This window comes from Artemia sp. Qi Xiang Cuo, chromosome 7 (assembly GCF_049724085.1).
Source record: "Artemia sp. Qi Xiang Cuo chromosome 7, ASM4972408v1, whole genome shotgun sequence".
Taxonomy (NCBI): Eukaryota; Metazoa; Arthropoda; class Branchiopoda; order Anostraca; family Artemiidae; genus Artemia; species Artemia sp. Qi Xiang Cuo.
In genome coordinates this window covers 21,558,597-21,578,078 of record NC_142800.1, presented here as the reverse complement: position 1 = coordinate 21,578,078, position 19,482 = coordinate 21,558,597, and the positions used below count along the sequence as shown (strand labels likewise).

The 19,482-nt window shown below is 36.0% G+C and overlaps 1 protein-coding gene across 1 annotated transcript in view; it reads right to left on the bottom strand.

Annotated features, from left to right (window-relative positions):
* LOC148950046 (irregular chiasm C-roughest protein-like) overlaps positions 1-19,482 on the bottom strand; it is a 236,950-nt gene that overhangs the window by 76,157 nt on the left and 141,311 nt on the right. The window contains exon 6 of the mRNA XM_089092086.1: positions 7,131-7,263. Coding sequence (XP_088948212.1) covers positions 7,131-7,263 — 133 coding nt within the window. The remainder of the gene's footprint in view (positions 1-7,130; positions 7,264-19,482) is intronic.

The window sequence follows — 19,482 nt, the reverse complement described above, 5'->3', positions numbered from 1 at the left end:
GATAATTATTTTACATTAGAGTTTAATTCTTTAAATTTGAGTACCTCAAATGGTACTGACAGAGGCCAAGGAAAGTAGCTGTTTTTAAGGCTGTAAAGTCAATATTTTTGGAAATTTTTTTCCCCTTTTTTGTAGTAATTTTAGAGGGAAAACCTTCGAATGAGAATAATTGAAATTATTTTGGTAGAGTTTAAAGCTATTACTTATACTTTTGTGCAATTTTAAAGATGACAAGAATAAGCCCCAGTGAAGGAAATGAGGTAATACCTATAATTTAGAGTTTGGTGATCTTTTCTTAAATAGCGCGAAAAAGCAATTTAAAAATTTCAATGTGGAGTTGAAGAGTTTAGCTCTTATTAGCCAACTTACTAGCCAGGATGAAAGATTATGATCCACATTTCAAAGTTAGCTCTTTAAATGAATTTTTGTGTATTTTCTAAAACTACGCTTTGCGTTATCCCAAAATTGCAGGTTGGGCGTCTGCCCTTCTTCCCTCCCTTCAATTTTGAAATACCTTTTTTGAGGCGGTATTACTGAAAAAGCGTTTTTGGGGATTCTAATGAAACAATCGAAAAAAAAATATAACTACTCTAGGTTTGAAAATGTATTTAATTTGAAGAATACTTACACCTTTCCAACGATAGGCATAGAAAATGAGCAAAGGAATCGTACACTCTTTTGTGAGGACCGGAGAAAAACTTCTGTGCCCTTCCCCGGAACACAACATTAGAAGTCTCCTTATCCCCCCCTCCCCCAAAAAAAAATCCTGAAAGTTTCAGCTCTATCAGCCAGCCGTGAGACTAAACCAAGTAAATACAAAAAAAAACGAAGCATATCACTCGTCACCATTCTCATTAAGCCAACAAACCGTATAAAGAGAAATGTTCACTTGGCTTCAAGTATCTGTTGATTCACACCATAAAATGGTTTACAGAGATTGGCAGCGAGTTATCAACATTGACAATTAAATATTTGTTTTCTATTGTATCTGCGTAACCACTGTGTAAAAAGCGCCATCTATCATGTCAATGTTTGCAAGGACATCAACGAAAAGGCGAAATGAAGCAGACCAGTATGCGAGTGTTTGCCAATCGGTGCCTCTCCCACCATTCCTTTCTTGATGTAGCTTAGGAAATTGTGTTAAAGGAGTAAATTCCTGGGCTAAGAAGCTTAAACATTTACAGGAATGAAAAATCTACAAAAAAGAAGTAATCCTGTTTTTTTTTTATTGTCTAAAATAGGTTTCAGCCCTCGAGCAAGAACAGCTACTTCAAATTCCGAAAAAAAAAGAAGTAAAAAATTCAAAGCTACTGTAATTCAAAGGGTATTGTGCCTCCATCCCCTCATGTCTAATATATTTTAAAGGAGAACCGAAAAGCTAAGAAAAAAATGTTATTAGTGAACAACTTTTTCCAAGAAAATTTTTTTTTAGATATCCAAAATAAGCTCAAAAAGCATTAGTCTCAATAGCTCCAAGCTAAAACTATTCCTAGAACTGAGAAAAATAAGAGGAGCATTCTAGAAAAAGTTCAAAACTATTCAGTATTTGAGAATTAAATAAGAAGTGGAAAGCAGACTGAACTATATATAAAACATACCAAGCTTAAAGTACAAAGGATGAAAAATGAAATATTTTTCACCCCCCTCCTCCTTGGAAAATCCCCCCCCCCAAAAAAGTAAAAAGGTCAAAGCTACTGCAATTCAAAGGGCATTGTGTCTCCATCCCCTCATGTCTAATATATTTTAAAGAAGAACCGAAAAGCTAAGAAAAGAATGTTATTACTGAACACCTTTTTCCAAGAAAGAAAATTTTTAGATATCCAAAATAAGCTAAAAAGTATTGGTCTCAATAGCTCCAAGCTAAAACTATACCTAGAACTGAGAAAAATATGAGGAGCATTCTAGAAAAAGTTCAAAACTATTCAGTATTTGAGAATTAAATAAGAAGTGGAAAGCAGACTGAACTATATATAAAACATACCAAGCTTAAAGTACAAAGGATGAAAAATGAAATATTTTTCACCCCCCTCCTCCTTGGAAAATCCCCCCCCCCCAAAAAAAAAGTAAAAAGGTCAAAGCTACTGCAATTCAAAGGGCATTGTGTCTCCATCCCCTCATGTCTAATATATTTTAAAGAAGAACCGAAAAGCTAAGAAAAGAATGTTATTACTGAACACCTTTTTCCAAGAAAGAAAATTTTTAGATATCCAAAATAAGCTAAAAAAGTATTGGTCTCAATAGCTCCAAGCTAAAACTATACCTAGAACTGAGAAAAATATGAGGAGCATTCTAGAAAAAGTTCAAAACTATTCAGTATTTGAGAATTAAATAAGAAGTGGAAAGCAGACTGAACTATATATAAAACATACCAAGCTTAAAGTACAAAGGATGAAAAATGAAATATTTTTCACCCCCCCCCTCCTTGGACCCATCTCCGGTCTGTTCATACCTAAAAATCTGGATTTTCCAAGGTTTTTCATTTAGCTATTTAAAAATTATGAATTTATTAACAAATATTTGCCAGTGTTGCCAAGTTGAACCGCAAAAAGACAAGCAAAAGTAACTAGCTCAATCTGAAAACGCTTTTCGTCCGTAAAAATTCGAACGTTAACAATCTACTGGCTCCCAAAGATGACTACACTTTCATGGGAAAGTTACACCTTCTTAAGCTGTTTCGTCCCAAATTTTCGCTTATTACAGTCTTTTCTCATACAAAATTAGATTTTTCAAGAAAGGTCATGAAACTCTTTCCTCATTATTAAGGAACATATAGTTGTATAGGTTTCCACCTAGTCAGTTGGAGGTTTCCACCTAATCAGCTAGGGGTTTCCATCTAATCAGTTGGAGGTTTCCACCTAATCAGTTGGAACAATCAGATTTCATTTCCACTGTCTTTGGTATTTTTAAGGGTTAGGGCTATAAATCTCAACTTTTAAACTATATTGCATTTGGGTTAAAAAAAGGTAAAGAATACGGAGTTGTACTTTAAAGTCCCTCACGGCGTTACTGATCTACGTTTCATGGCCCATCAGCCAGGAAATGTTATGGGGCTGGGGGCCAACCATCCTGTGCTTTTACACACCCTACCTGTTTACCTTCCGCCAACTTCTCCAGGTACCTATTTAGAGCTGAGTACACTCTGGCTGAACTTACAGAGTCGCGCCACTGACACCTGTTCACAAACCAAATAACCAACGACACCGAGACTCGAATCCCTGTCCTGACAGTAAAAGGACCTCAAGTCTAGCGTTCTAACCACTCGGCTAGGACGGTTGCACTTATGGATCTTTAAAATAAATTCAATTCCTAGCCATCTGTCAACTTGAAGTAAGACGGCACTAGACCCTTAAGGTCCAAACCGGCGGTGGCGATCTCTGTTTCAAGGCCCTAAGCCAGGAAGTGCAATGGGGGGTTGGGAGCCAGCCATCATGTGCTTTCGCACACCCTTCCTGCTTACCTTCCCCAGATTTCTCCAGGTACCAATTAAGAGCTGGGTCGACTCCGGTTGAGCTGACAGAGTCAAGCCACTGACCCCGTCCCAAATCAAATAGCTGGCTACGACAGGGATTGAACCCTTGCCCCTTGGACAAAGAATTCTCAAATTAGCGCGCCAACCACTTAGCCAGGACGGATAAATAGCTCGAGAATTTTTCCTTGCGATACGTGGGATTGAACGGAAAAACCTTGCGTCATGGTTCTCGGCTTTATCCACTACGCTACCAAAAGGTAAAAAAAAAGTTTTGTGGGAATCGAAGAGACTTTTCCGTTTTTATACGAATGGTAACTACACCTACGTACTAACCATTAGTAGCAATGGAGGCCCTGTCAACTTGAAAGGAGCATATAAAAATTAACAAACCTAAAGGCATATAGAGAAGAAAAATCAATAGGATATACAACCTTTTAAATGTTCAACACTGAATCAACTAAGGGAAGATTTACAGTCCCTTAGGACTCTAACTAATAGTGTTTATTGAGGGAGGAATCTATCCCAAGGGACAATTTCAAGAGTGTGAAACCAAGAAGATTGATTCGGATGATGGAATTTTCTAAAGGGAACAATCTGATATTTGAAACTGTTTTTAGAATATTGAGATGTATCGTTTACTTAGACAGATGAGGTTTCTTTCCTGCATTATCGATAGTAAATTGTATAAGATTAGAACTTCAATAAAAGAAAGTTGTTCTAGCTTAAATACGAGCCTGAAAAGAATTAGTTATTTATTGCTTTCTAGTATTTACTTGATATTAGTGAAAATGAAAGAATGACAAACCCAGGGGTTGTCCACTAACTGTCGAAGAAGGGTACAATTCCGAGCAGACGACCGTGTTTACAGTTCTATCTCTCATTCAAGGTGACGTATCTCTGCCTTGAGTGTAACAACCTACAGTGTAAGCCTTTAAGGCCATTTACAATGAAATTTTACTATCAGGTTGGCCATTAGGAGCCATCGGAATTTTAATGAAAACTTATGATTGGCCAAAATATTATAATTTATTACTAAAGTGACACCTATTTCACCAAAGAAGATGGCGGCAGCCAATCACAAAAAAAAAAGAGTTAAATTGTTAGTGTCTTTGGTGATAGTTTTACCCCCTCCCCCCCCCCCAATCCCTATACTAAAGTAAACAGAGGAGGGAAGAAAGAATAATTCTCCCTAGAAAACTCATTTTCGCCTTTAGAAATTTTTTCAGAAGCAAGTGACCAGCTGAATTCTGGCAATCACCACTAAATTTGTATTTTTGAAGAAATGCTTATTTACATCATTTAGTAAATGAGGAATAACCTCTATTGTGCTTTTGCAGTCCTCCTTAGCATACTTAGCAAATGACCTCTCGCCAGAAAATCCTCTTAATCAAGGTAAATTACATTAGCGAACTAAGTGGTGACATTATACAAAGGAAAATTTACTCAAGAAATGCTCTTACTAACAGAATAATGCATCACTACAGTGACAGATAGTCTACCAAAAAAGATGGCGGCAGCTAATCACGAAAAGAGAGAGTTAAATTGTTAATGTCCTTTGTGGATTAAGATGACGTCTAGTGGAGTAGCCAAGGTAATTCATTTTGGTTAATTATTCGGAAGTTTAAGATAGGTCAGGCAGAGAAATTAATCCCAAAGTGAGAGAGAGATAGGGACAAAAGAGCGAGGAAAAACTAGTTGATATATTACCCATTTTTCCTCCTGGAGAAGTTTAAGACTTAAGCAAGCAAGCACTCTATTTGTCAAAGTTTTTTGAACTCTTCTGGGATATATAAATTTTATTATTAATTATAACACCGGAGCTACCAAGAAAAAGAAATAAGTATATTTTAACAAAATAAATTTAAGAAGAACACATTTATTTCTGATTTGTATCTGTCATTAAAGGTCAGTAGATATTTTAAAATAAAACAAGAGAAAACATAAATCTTATTTAAAAATGTATAAACAGCTGAGCTTTAACGAGTTGTAAAATCAAATGTGAGTTTCACAGATCAACTCTAACCTGTCAAAACTGCACATTTAGTTTTATAATTTCAGGGTTATTAATTATAAGGCATATTAATTAGGTCCATTAAAGCTAAAAAGATAATGAAATAAAGTAAATTTTAGGGTTTCCGAAATTAGCCTTAAAACGTGAAAGCATTAATGTATACCATTTCTGCTACAGTAATTCAAAATTTGGCATGTTACAAAGCACAAATTTTCAAGAGTAGCTAAACCAGAAAATACTTTTCGAGTTTTTAAAGCACTGGGACTATTAGCAAGGGCGTACCCAGGATTTTTATTTGAGGAGAGGAAATTTTTTATAGTTTTTCTTTTAAACATTACAAAAAACCACCAAAAATTTTTTTATATGCATTTTCGCTAAGGTTTTACGAGTCGGGCCAAAACTTCAGGGGGAGGGGGGGGGGGTCAAGCCTGAAACCCCCTCCTGGATACGACCTTGCCTGTTATGATCAATTATTTGTAAAACATCCTTCTTTTTTGGGAGGAGGGGGGGCATTCAGGATAAGGTAAAAAAAGGGGATTTATTGTTGGAAGTTCTAACTTAAGATAATCTCCGTAGGTGAGAAAAGAAGATATGAGCCATTTTGGAAAAAGATAAATCCCTTCAAATCTCTTGAGAGTCCAACAAGCAAGGCCGTACCCGAGAGAGGGGGGGGGGGTTTAGGCGTGTTTGACCTCTCCCCCCCCCCCCGAAATCTTTCGTCTGATTCGTAAAAAAAAAATAGATATAAACAAATTTTTTATTCGTTTTTTGTGTACCCCCCCCCCCGAAAAAAATAAAAATAATTGAGTACCCCTCCCCCCCTCCGGAAAAAATCCTGGTTCGGCCTTGCCAACAAGGTACCTTGGAACAGGTAAACCAATCGATCAAAGGTGCTGAGCTGAATGGGATGGGCTATAAATGTCAACAAGAAAAAATATCACATAATGTCTTTTGAAGTGCCACAGTCGATCTATGAAGTTGTAATCAGCTTGTTCATCTAAATGAATGAATTAAAAAAAAACGCAATAATAAAATGGGAGTAATTTAAGGGCACATCTACTCTGTTTACTAAATAATGGGCTGGAATATTACTATCTACGATACATAATTGAGAGTCGGTGATCTAGAGCCAGCCAATAACAAAAAAACTATAATAAGATGCTACATACGTGCACAGCGAGTACCAATTTCCTTGGCGAGCATAGGTAAGATCAGTCAGTTGGTTTTTGGACGCTCTCAAGAGAGTATGCGTTCTTTGGCCTAAAGGCAAGCGAGTATACCTCATTATAAAGACAATTAGGTCCACAGGTATCATTAAAAGAGGAGGTGTTTTATGTTTACTTTGGCAGGTGTACCTTGTTTTATCTTAGGGATGGAGGTGCAGCTTAGGGAGGGATGGAGGGATGGTTTCAGTAAAAGTATTTCATTTTATTGGAGGAGGGCAAGATTAGAATTTTTGAGGGAGGGGCAAACTATTTTTTATCCAATCATCATAAAGCAATATACACAGTGTGTTTTCATTTTTATACCTGTCATCCGACGGACAATTTGGCTAATATGCGGAATAAAAGCAACTTAAAAAAAAATGATTATCATGAATCAACAAAAGTATCTATGAGTAAAAGAAGATATTTTTTAAAAGGCACTTACAGTGAACGTTTAACGTCTGGGTATCCTCGCTTGTGCCCACTCTATTTTGGACTTCACATTTGACCACAGCGTTGTGTAATTTTCTAGTGACACTATGAATTGTCAGTTCTGTTGAGTAGTCTCCGTAAGCTACCTAAAATGCCAGAAATGTTAGTAAATAAAAAATGATGTGTACATATTTTTAAATTAGGAGGCACGAGAAAAAATAATTAGGGGAAAAATGAATGAAATAGATAAAGTAAATATAATAAAATAAATATAAGTAGATATAATAAAAAAATAAATTAATTAAAAAATCAAAAAGAAAATTATAAATAAATAACGTACCGTAGTTTAAGCAAAACTTCCATGCTTCCACTTTGATAATTTCCCCTTTGGTCATACTTTTGTATACTCAATACCAGTCATTCAGAAAATAAACTAATACTAATTTTGTTACTTTCTCGTGTGGACTACTGTACTACCCCTTAACCCTCTATTGTTAGGGTGTAAAAATATATTTCTTGTCTGATAGGGTAGGTAATTATCACACCTAATATTCGTATATAATAATATAAAACAAAAACAATTTCTGCTATAACTCAATTATAAGGAAGATTTTAGTAAATCGAAAAAATGGGTCTAATATTATCTATTATGTAGCACAAGACAAAATAAGAATAAGTTAGGAAATTAATAAATGAATAAGGTAGCGTTAGTTGAGCATAATCTCCTTGCCTTGACAGTTTTCTCCTTGGGTATACTTCATATTAAACTTCAGAATTTTGATAACTTCAAATTAAGGTTCAACTACAATGCTCAGTTTTTCATCCTTGTTTCAATTTTTGTTGATTAAGATTCCACGACGTTCATTCTAATTTAAGTTTTTTTAACGACTAAGATTTGACAGCCCCTCCCCCCAGATGAAAATTCAAAATCTTTATTTGCTTTTTTTACAGTTTCCAATATTTTCCTCTGTTCCATTATCATCTAAACTGGACAACATTGAATTATGAACCATTTCAGAAAAAATAACGCTGCCGATTTAGAAAAAAAATAAAGAAAAAAGAAATAAAATAGAAAGAATAAAAGAAAAATGAAAGAATAGAACAGGACGCAATGTAGTAGTCTAAAAAATAAAAGAATAAAAGAAAGAAAGGAAGAACGGAACAGGTCGCAATGTAGTCGTCTAAGTACTAAAAGAAAACACTAATTTTTAGTTCTTTGCAGGACTGCTTCTTGATTAAATTTCATCTTCTTCTTTTTGCTTAAAAGCAATTTCCAACTTGATTAATAGAAGAAGAGAAGCAGTGTTTCAACATTCTTTAGCTACCAAAAAAGTATTTATGAGCCACTGGACAATCGAACAATTCGTGTTTTGTAGTTAATTTTTCCATTCTGAAGCGAGTCACAACAGGCTTTAAGTTTCAGTTTATTATGTATTTTTCTTTCTGCTCGACGTAGGCTCTCTTCTGGTTATATACTTTTCTTTGAAATACTTCTTTTTTGAAAGCGAATCTTTTAAATTATTAACTTAATTTGGACAGCTTTATGGCTTTAAGCCGGGCCGAAAGTTTCATAGAATTTTCTAGACAAATGAAATTGTCTTTCAGATCCGAAAGTAATTTTTCTTAGTGCATACCAAATTTATTTACTTATTGCAAATTATTTTACTTACTCATTTACTTATTCCAAATTATTTTAATGATTTATTCACTAATTACAAATTATTTTACTTACTTATTTACTCATTACAAATTATTTTAATTATTTATTTGCTTACTACAGGTTATTTTACTTATTACAAATTTATTCGCTTATTAATTCTTCAGTCATGATAAATCATCAAATTCAAAAACTGAGATGGAAAATGTCCATACTTGGTAAACAACCGACTTGAATATTATTTTGTATCACAAACTTGTTACAACAATAAAACCAGTACACTTCAAGAATATTAATATGTTATGCAACTTGCAGGCAGATCTAAAGTTTTTATTATTTGAAAAAAACTACGTTTTCTAAAGAGTTAAAGAGGCTGAATTACAAGGTCAAACCTTAAAACGTACAGGGATTAGGAGGCACAGTTGGGGGGCTGCCGCCCCCAAACCCCGCTTTCGCAGCCTTTAAATAAAAAAAAGTTCTTTAAACTGAAAGTAAGGAGCGACATTAAATCTTAAAACGAACAGAAATTATTCCGTATATGAAAGGGGCTGTGCCCTCCTCAACGCCTCGCTCTTTACGCTAAAGTTTTTATTGTTTAAAAAAAAGAGTTGTGAGAAAATCAAACTTTAGCGTAAAGAGCGAGGCGTTGAGGAGGGCACAGCCCTTTCATATACGAAATAATTTCTGTTCGTTTTAAGATTTAATGTCGCTCCTTACTTTCAGTTTAAAGAACTTTTTTTTATTTAAAGGCTGCGAAAGCGGAGGTTTGGGGGCGGCAGCCCCTCAACTGTGCCTCCTAATCCCTTTACATTTTAAGGTTCGACCTTGTAACTCAGCCTCTTTAACTCTTTAGAAAACGTAGTTTTTTTTCAAATAATTTCTGCACGTTTTTGTACAGTTTATTACTAATTATTGCTTGACTAACTGTTAGCTGATCGTGTCAGGAGTTAAAGTTGGGGGGCTGCCGCCCCCCAAACCCCCCGCTCTTGAACATTCTTGTGTTAAGGCTTTTAACTCCTGAATACTCAAATCACGTCGTACAGGGTGCCTCCTAATCCCTTTACGTTTTAAGGTTCGAACTTGTGACTCAGCCTCTTTAACAGCCCCCCAACTGTGCCTCCTAATCCCTGTACGTTTTAAGGGTCGACCTTGTAACTCAGCCTCTTTAACTCTTTAGAAAACGTAATTTTTTCAAATAATTTAAAAAAGAAACTGAGTTTCTTTTTTAAAGTTTAAATTCAGTATATAAAAAATTTGCTCTGACGGTGAATCGAACCCGGGTTTTCCGCCTGACAGTCTGGAGTATCAACCGCTGGACTAAAGAGACACGCTTGTAATTGTTTTTTAGTAAATGGAATCTATTTTCGACGCAAGCAAATTCCCACAAAACTTGATATTTGGTTTTTGGAAAACAGGGAAGGAGTGATCAGATTGAGCTGAAATTTTGAGGATAAACTCCCAGGCCCCAGGAAAGCTTATCCTTTAAATTTCAGCCCGATCGGACAACGTTAAAGGGGGGTTGTGGTGGGAAAAATTAACCTGGGCTATTATAGGAAAACGAGGTTTTTCGTAAATGTAAATTCGGGGGATAATTTTTTCAATCTGAAAATATCAAAAGGCCCTAACAGGTCGAATTATGCTTCGAATAAGTCCTCATTCACCCGGATCAGTTTCTATCTGTGGCCCCTAGGTGTGGATAACAACAGAAACGAAATGAATTTTAAGTGGCTATATTTGGTTTTTTGAAAACAGGGAAGGAGTGATTGGATTGAGCTGAAATTTCGAGGATAAACTCCCGGGCCTAAGGAAAGGATAACCTCTAAATTTCAGCCCAATCGGACAACGTTAGAGGGGGGCTGTGGTGGGAGGGTCGAAACTTCCGGCCCAGTTTACCCCATGAAGATAAAGTTGGAGGAGGATGAAATTTTGCAAGTTTCTTAGTTTGAGCTTGGGCTACAAAATGCGATTGTCGCCGTCTCTCTGCGACCTCTAGGACCTGAAATCGCTTAACATTGTGGTGGGTCGCCTCTTTATAGAGGCACAAGTGTGCCTCCTTGATTAGGAGAATTGAATAACAACTACAGTCTGTTAAATATACCATTCCAAATCATGGGCGTAGGGAAGGGGGGGCCGCTGCCCCCCTTAGAACTTCAAATTAAAAATAGATATTAGCAAGAACTTCTTGTATGTTGGAATTTTTGTTGGATGTTACCTGGTAGATGGTTAAAAAAGCTGGAAATAAACTGATATTTTCAAATATCGTTTGCGATATCAACATATACGTTTCGATCTTCAATATTGATTTTCGGTCCGATATATAGATAGGAGACTGGCCCACGATCGGTTGATTTTGACTTGTTTAATTCTCCATGAATTGATTCAAGCGATAAGAAGTTGCTTAGCATGTCAAAGCAAAAGTAACTCATTCAATACCATCCTTGAAAAAGACAATTAGAAATACTCCGCCATTTTTCCACCTGGATGCCTCTCTATCCAAGTGGTCAAGAGTGCCAAACCTGGGCCATCCCGGCACTGGTTTTGTCGTCTCTGCCTTACGTTTGGCCACTGGACAAAAGAAAAAGAAAAGTGACCAGGGGAAAATTAAAGCTTGTTTTTCGGCTATAAAATTAAGAAAGAATATGGTCAGCATAAAAAAATACAAAATGAATTTCATTAAGGTTTAAAAAAAGCTAAAAATTATTAACCTCAAATTATACATTCACCAATTAACCCCAAAAGTTCGCTGCTCCACTAATCTTTTTGTTCTAGCTTTCATTGGAGGAAGTTTTATTTAAAATTATGTCTTTACGACACAATCCGTTTGGTCAATAAGTACACTGTTTTTTATTTCAATTTCTTTCCAAAAGAGGACCTTACGTTCTTCATTTGCTACTTTTGATAATGATAATATTGTGAACAGAATTCCCTTTCTTGCTCTTCGGCTCAATCAGAATGTAATAACCAGCCTTGATTTTCACAGTGTCAAATTAAAAGTTGCTGGTAGGGGGCTTGTCTTCAATGTCTATGCTGGGGTCTGAAGAGTTGTTGTATACAGGATCATCTACGTCAGAATCGTCACTCTAACTGTAACTCTTGTTGCGAGAGACACACCTTTTGCTTTTTAGTCTTTTCACTTGTCTGACTTTCTTCCGTTCCAGGACTAGGGCTTTTTGACAGATACAGCTTTTATCCTAGCAGTAATGCATTCTTTCATAGGGGTGTCAGTGAGCACTTCTGAGTTTTTAATATTTTTTTCCTGTTGATTTTTTGGGTTTGAGTTGATTGATAAAATGCTGCAAGTAAAGCAAAGAATGAGAGGCAATCATCCAGCCAGAAGTATTTTCTGAGCCTGATCATGATGGTTCCTGGTAAAGCTCCCCTGAGTAAACTTTCCGGACACTGTTTTTGTGGGGAAATAAGTAGAGGAGGGACTGTGTTCTCAACACATTAACAACAGCACAAATCGTGGTCAACTGACCTCTTTCTGCTGATGTGACCTTCCCTACTTACTTCTGGCCTCTCTGTGCAATGATATTACCAGGATTGTGGATTTTTTCAGACCTGATTCGTCAAAACTTCCAATGTCTTGTGGTCTGAACATGTGTTTATATAGGCCTCAATCCAGGTTGTTAAAGAAAGCTCCTACACTGTGACAGTTGAAAGCAGTTGTCCATCATAGGCTTGCACTTATTGGCGTTCTTACTGATAGTTTTAAGTCAATCCATAAAACCACGGTATCAATCTTTACCTGTAATTCTTCCACTGTTTCCATTACCTTTGCAGTTCCATTATCAGGTACTTTTATGCTCTTAATAATGGCATAAGTTTATGCAAATTTACACGCTTCTAGGGGAATACAGTCGAAAGCATATAAGCTATCGTTTTCAAGTAAGTTTTTAGTCTTTTTGCTTGTTCCTCAGTAAATATTGATCATGGGTTGTAACAGGGTGTAAGGAAATTCAGGTCCAGAGTTTTTAGAGGGATATTCAGCTTCTCAACTTTTTTTTATGTAGTCTTGCAGCGTTCCTCTAGGGACACTCATGGTACTTCCAGAGAATTCAACTGACTTCTTGTAGAATAAGACAGAAAAAACTGCTATTTTATTTTCTTCTCGATCACAGCCACCTTTCTTTCTTTTCTCTTCTGTTTTACTTTAATCATTTTATCTTATATGAAATTTAACAGAAAAAAAGAACTTCAGTTCACCTACTGTTCTGACAGGATTAAACAACGCCAGAAATAACACAGTTTTGGGTATTAAGCTTGCCTTCAACCTTTAAATATGCTGTTTACACAGCTTTTACAAGCATAGCCCACTTTTGGACACCTTGTTACGTCATGCTGAATTTACCCTGGGTATTGTGGCCGAACATGGGAGTTCACTATCCCACAGGATGAAAAAATACTAACAGCAAACTGGTGAAGATGACACTGCTGGGAAGCTGCCAAAAACAGGCAAATAATAGGAGAATACAATGTGAGTTTACAACGCGAGTTTTCTAGTATTCGTAATTAATTAGGCGTTGGCTTTCAGACAAAATTGAACAAAATTCCAGAGTTAATCACCATAAAATCTGATTCAATCTGAAATTTTCGGTAAAAGTGTTAATTAAGGTCAGACTTTTTTAAAAAAATACACTGCAATCTGTCAGAGCGTTTATAATCCACCAGAAGCCCCATAGGTTTTTGTATTGAAACTGTTTGCTTTGGCTAAACGTGGTCCTGCAACCCTAAATGCCTTTTTTGTACTTGTATTGACAGAAGTTTTAAAATAACAAATTTAACCCCTCCCTTTATGATATTAAAAATAATCCTCTCCCAAAAATTTATAGGAATAACTCCACTGGGATTCAGTATATAGGACAGAATGCGAAGGATTTTTTTTTTTTTTTTTTTTTTTTTTTTTTTTTTTTTTTTTTTTTTGGTTATACATAGAAACAGAGAGAGAGAGAGGGGGAGATAAAGATGGAGCATGGACATAAGGGGTAAACGTTATGGTGAAAGGAAAGACTAACAGTAACATTATGTTAGGTAAGACATTCAATAACTCCAGAAAAGCAGCAAGAGAGAAAAATTTATAGAGAGGGTATGTTTCTTTCAGATGATATGTTTGTTTCGGTTTAACGTTTATAGATTATAATATATAAAAAGATATAGTTTGATTTTGGATTGTTCTTTTGTGTGTGTGTGTTTGTTTGCCTATGCATTCTCAATAGGACGAATGTGTTTTTCAACCATGAGTATTATGTATGTGTCCCAAATGTTTGTTTTTAAGCAAGTTTATTTTTGTACATACTCACTAAAATTGGACTGCACAAACAAGAAAAGAAAAAAAGTATTGAGTGACTAAAACTTTACTATTTACTTTCGGTATAAGTCCTTACTAGTTAAAGAGCTTCCCGAAGGAAAAGTTAGACTTAAAAGTTAAACTTAGAATTTAATATAGTACTTTTGAGCTAAAAAAAAGCTATATCTGTTTGGGTTTTACGTTAATAATGTATTTTGTACCGTCGTTTTTTTTCACCGCTTAACTAAATATGGAACTTAACTGTAATCGCGCGGTTGATTTTTCATAAAAATTCAGCTTATTACTAATGCAGTTTTTTTTTATAACAACAATGGACTTGGTTCACTTGAACACTGAAACGCTCCCCAGAAATACCGCAACATAACTATAAATGGTAGCTTATAGACAGAAAAGCACCAAGTTACTCTTTCAACAATAGAAATTGGATTCCATTGGAAACGCAGAAAAGAAATAGTTGACATTATGACCTTATTTAAGAGCCTCTAGGGAAATTTTCGTGCATACTGGGTACAAAAGACCTAGATTCAACTTGATGCAAAACATCATTTAATCTCAAAGGACAATATCTTCTAGTTACAGAGACGCAGACTGCTATAGATACTTATAGCAAAAATACAGGGAAATATCCCTCAGGGTAAATAAAACGATACAGAAGGTCTTGAATTCTAAAGATTTTTTTTCCTGCCAACAAATGTAGTACAATATATCACACTTGAGACAAAAAGAGACAGTGAGTAAAAGATTGCAATATCCGGGAACACTGATCGCAAGAGCTCCAAAACTTTAAATTTTATATGATTAATTTCAATTATATAATTAATATTACATAATAATTATATAATGTTTTAGAGGTTTTTACTTGGCGAGTAATTATATTAAATATAATTAAATATAACCAAATAAATTATATAATTATGTAGATTATATGGTTATAATTAATAATGTTATATAATTATATTATATTAATTATATAATTAATATTAATATAGCTTCTGAAAATTGACGACAAATCAATAGCTAATTTAATTGAACGATTATTAAATTCAATTAATTAATTAAAACCAAGAAAATATTGACGAAAAAGTTCGTTTTTATCTTCCATTCGCTGCTATTCTTAAGATACGAAAACCCTTTTGCTACTCTATGTGAACATGTTAGAAGAAGAATATATTAGGATTGAATAAGCCCCTCTATAACAACAGAAGAGGTTTACGTGTTGTTACAGAAGTGTTGCATAAGGAAGGAAAAATTGGGCTTCCTCCAATTCAGCAACTCCTAAAAAAAACCTCTCTCCCCTAAAAAAAAAAAAAAAAAAAAAAAAAAAAAAAAAAAAAAAAAAAAAAACTTAAACGAGACTTCAATTGAAAAAAATCAAAATATTTAAAAGTGATGGATCTTAATGTTTCTTTTGGCACAGTAAACATAAAAAAAAAATTATACTAAAACAGGAAGTTAATTTTTACCTAAAAAAAAAGATTAAACAAAAAAAAAAAAAAAAAAAAAAATCTTACTGGAACCATCGCCCTGTTTAATTTAAATAATTAAAATAAGTACAACGAGATCAGTAACCTCATGTGGGGAATTAGATGGAAATTTTATCACTTCTATAAGCTACATTTAACATCTCCTTCCCTTAATTCGCCAACAGGGGGTTTGCTTTTAAGCCAAAATATGTCAGATATCCCGCCGTGATCACGTGACTACAAAATATTAATGATGACAAAAAGTAAGGGATATGCTCAAGATGTGAAAAACATTAATTACAAACACTGCGTGAGTTACTACCTTGGCATATTAGAAAGGGGTAAGGGACATTAGCTACTTTGAGTTACTATTCTTCATAGTTCAAAATAACATCGTACAACAACAGGCCAGTACTAAATAGGATTGCAATTTACATACTTCCAATAATATTATACATGAGGGAGATGCTTGAGGTGTATGGGGGGGGGTGGCAAATATTCGAAAAATACCCAAAATAAAATAACTATATGGAAAAATATGACATTATAGAAATATTTCGACACTCTTGAGGAGTTATTGACTTGAAGTCCCCCTCCCCTCCGTTTAAGTACCTGCTAAGAGACTAGGAGTAGAATGGCCTTATTGACTACAAACGGGGCTCCTTATATGGGCATAGAATACTGACGGGGCTCCAAATAAGGGCATAGAGTCATTAGGGAGAACACGTGGTTAATGGGGTCAATGACCTAAATTGATTGCGTAATCAAAGTGTGTCAACAACAACAACATCGACCTTGACATTCGCTGAGAGCGTGCACTTACAAGACCGGTACGAACCACGTGGTTTATGGTCCATATATGGGCATAGAATACTGACGGGGCACCAAATATGGGCATAGACTCATTAGGGAGAACACGTGGTTAATGGGGTCAATGACCTAAATTTCACAACAACAACATCGACCTTGACATTCGCTGAGAGCATGCACTTACAACAACAACAACATCGACCTTGGAACACCTATGCTGTCGACCTCAATTCACCTATCGTGAATCAATAATTCCCCTTAGAAACAACAAATTAATTTCCCTTTCTTGACAGATCAATCAATCAATGACATCATCTGTCAGACTTTAAAAATTTTCGCCTAGAAACATTTCTCCAGGAATAGATCCAAATCATTAATGTCTTTGCCTCGGGAATAGTTCTACTGGTCGAACTCCAAAGGATATTAATAACCAAAGGCCATGGAAACACTTAGGCAAGAAACTTCTTAGCGATGATTTGTTGTAGCGCGCGAAAAGGTTTCATATTAATTTGAAATGCGTTAGCGCAGAGATGCCAATAACAAAGGAACACGCTGAATTTACGTTAAAGGATTATTTGGGCGAAACCGTTTTAGACAGGTTATGGAACTATTTCGGCGAAACAGATAGAGACATTTTAAAAGAAGATTTTTGAAGAGATTTTAGAAGAGAATTTGAGTGTGGTCGTTATAATACACAAGTTTCATTTGAACAGTGTTGTGAGGTCCTCTAACCCAACCCCAAAGGGTTCCAATCCTCCTACCCCCACCCCCAACGAAGCCCCCGGGCCGCAAAGCCTCCCAAACTCCCAAAGGGCCACCGGCGCCCCCCAAGGCCCACCCAGACCCCCAAAGGCCATCCCCAGGCCCCAAATGTCCCCCAGGCTCCCAACTGTCCCACCGGACACTCAAAGGCCCCCCAAGCTCCCAAAGGGCCACTGGCGCCCCAAAGGCCCACCCAGACCCCCACATGCCATCCCCGGGCCCCCCAAAGGCACATCCAGCTCCCAAAAGACCAACGGGGTCCCAAAGGCCCCCCACCGGTCCCCAAATGTCCCCCAGGCCCACAATGAGCCGCCCGGCGCCCCACAGGCCCCCCCAGACCCCCAAATGCCCACCCCGGGCCCCAAAGCCCCTCCCCCGGTCCCCAAATGTCCCCCCCAGCACCCAAACGACCACCGGCCCACAAGGGACCCACAGACTCTCAAAGGCTCTCCCCGAGCACCCGTCTTTCATTGATGTGTGTTGTCTGAAACCTATGATTTGGGATGTGTAGTTTGCTACTTCAGGCTTTTCTGAGCTAAGTTTTCATAGTATTTACTAGGTGAATGTTGTCTGAAACAAATAGTTTGTGATGAGTAGTTTGCTATTTAAGGATTTTACGAGCTAGGTTTCTTAGACTTTCGTTGGTGTGTGTTGAGTGAAACTTATGATTTGGTATATGTAATTTGTTATTTTTGATTTGTCTGAGTTGGAGTTCTTATTCTTTCTGAGGTGATTTTCTTGCTAAAACTATGATCTGCAATGTGTAGTGTGTTATTTTCTACTTTCGGATCGGTTGTTCGTAGTCTTTCAGATTGCAGCATGTAAAGACCCGTATTCTTTTTAGGGGATAGTTTTATATTTACGACCTTTCTGAGCTAAAGTTTTCTATTATTTCTTAGGTGATTGTTGTCTGAAACCAATAGTTTGGGATGAGTAGTTTGCTATTTTTGACTTTTCTGAGCTAGGTTTCTTAGTCTTTTGTTGGTGTGTGTTGACTGAAACCGATGATTTGGGATATTTAGTTTGCTATTTTTGACTTTTCTGAGCTGGATTTCTTTAGTCTTTCATAGGTGTGTGTTGTCTGAAACCTATGATTTGGGATGGGTGGATTGCTACTTTTGACTTTTCTGAGCTGGATTTCTTAGCCTTTCATAGGTGTTGTTGTCTGAAACCTATTGTTTGGGATGACTAGTTTGCTATTTTTGACTTTTCTGAGCTAGGTTTCTTAGCTGTTCATAGGTGACTGTTGACTGAAACTTATGATTTGGGTTATATAATTTGCTATTTCTGACTTTTCATAAACGGATTTCTTAGTCTTTCGTAGGTGTGTGGTGTCTGAAACCTATGATTTGGGGTGTGTGGGTTGCTATTTTTTTACTTTTTCGAGCTGAATTTCTTAGCCATTCATAGGTGTTTGTTGACTGAAACCTATGATTTGGGATGGTTAATTTGCTATTTTCGACTTTTCTGAGCTAGATTTCTTAGCCTATCATATGTGTGTCCTTTCAAAAAATTATGATTTGGGAGGTGTAGTTTGCTTCTTGGACTTTTCAGAGCTCGGATTCTTAGTCACTCATAGGTGTTTGTTGTCTGAAACTTCGAGTTTGGGATGAGTAGTTGGCTATTTCAGACTTTTCTGAGCTAAGGTTTCTTAGTATTTCGTAGGTGAATGCTGTCTGAAACTTATGATTTGTAATATGTAAATTACTATTTTTTGATTTTCTGATCTGGATTTCTTATTGGTTCAGATTTGAGGAGTTGATTAAAAATAAGATTTTTTGAGATTCTTTATATAAATAATTATATTATTATATATGAATATTATAATTTAATATTAGTTTATTTTAATAAAAATATGAGTTGGTATGTGTAGTTTGCTATTTCAGTCTTTTCTGAGCTAAGGTTTTCTAGTATTTCGTAGGTGAATGTTGTCTGAAACCAATAGTTTCGGATGAGTAGTTTGCTATTTTTGACTTTTCTGAGCTAGGTTTCTTAGTCTTTCGTTGGTTTGTGTTGACTGAAAACTATGATTTGGGATGTGTAGTTTGCTATTTTTGACTTTTCTGAGCTGGATTTCTTAGTCTTTCATAGGTGTGTGTTGTCTGAAACCTATGATTTGGGATGGGTGGATTGCTACTTTTGACTTGTCTGAGCTGGATTTCTTAGCCTGTCATATGTGTGTGGTGTCTGAAACCTATCGTTTGGGATGAATAGTTTGCTATTTTTGACTTTTCAGAGCTAGGATTCTTAGCAGTTTATAGGTGAGTGGTGTCTGAAACCTATGAATTGGGATATGTACTTTGCTATTTCCGACTTTTTATAACCGGATTTCTTAGTCTTTCGTAGGTGTGTGATGTCTGAAACC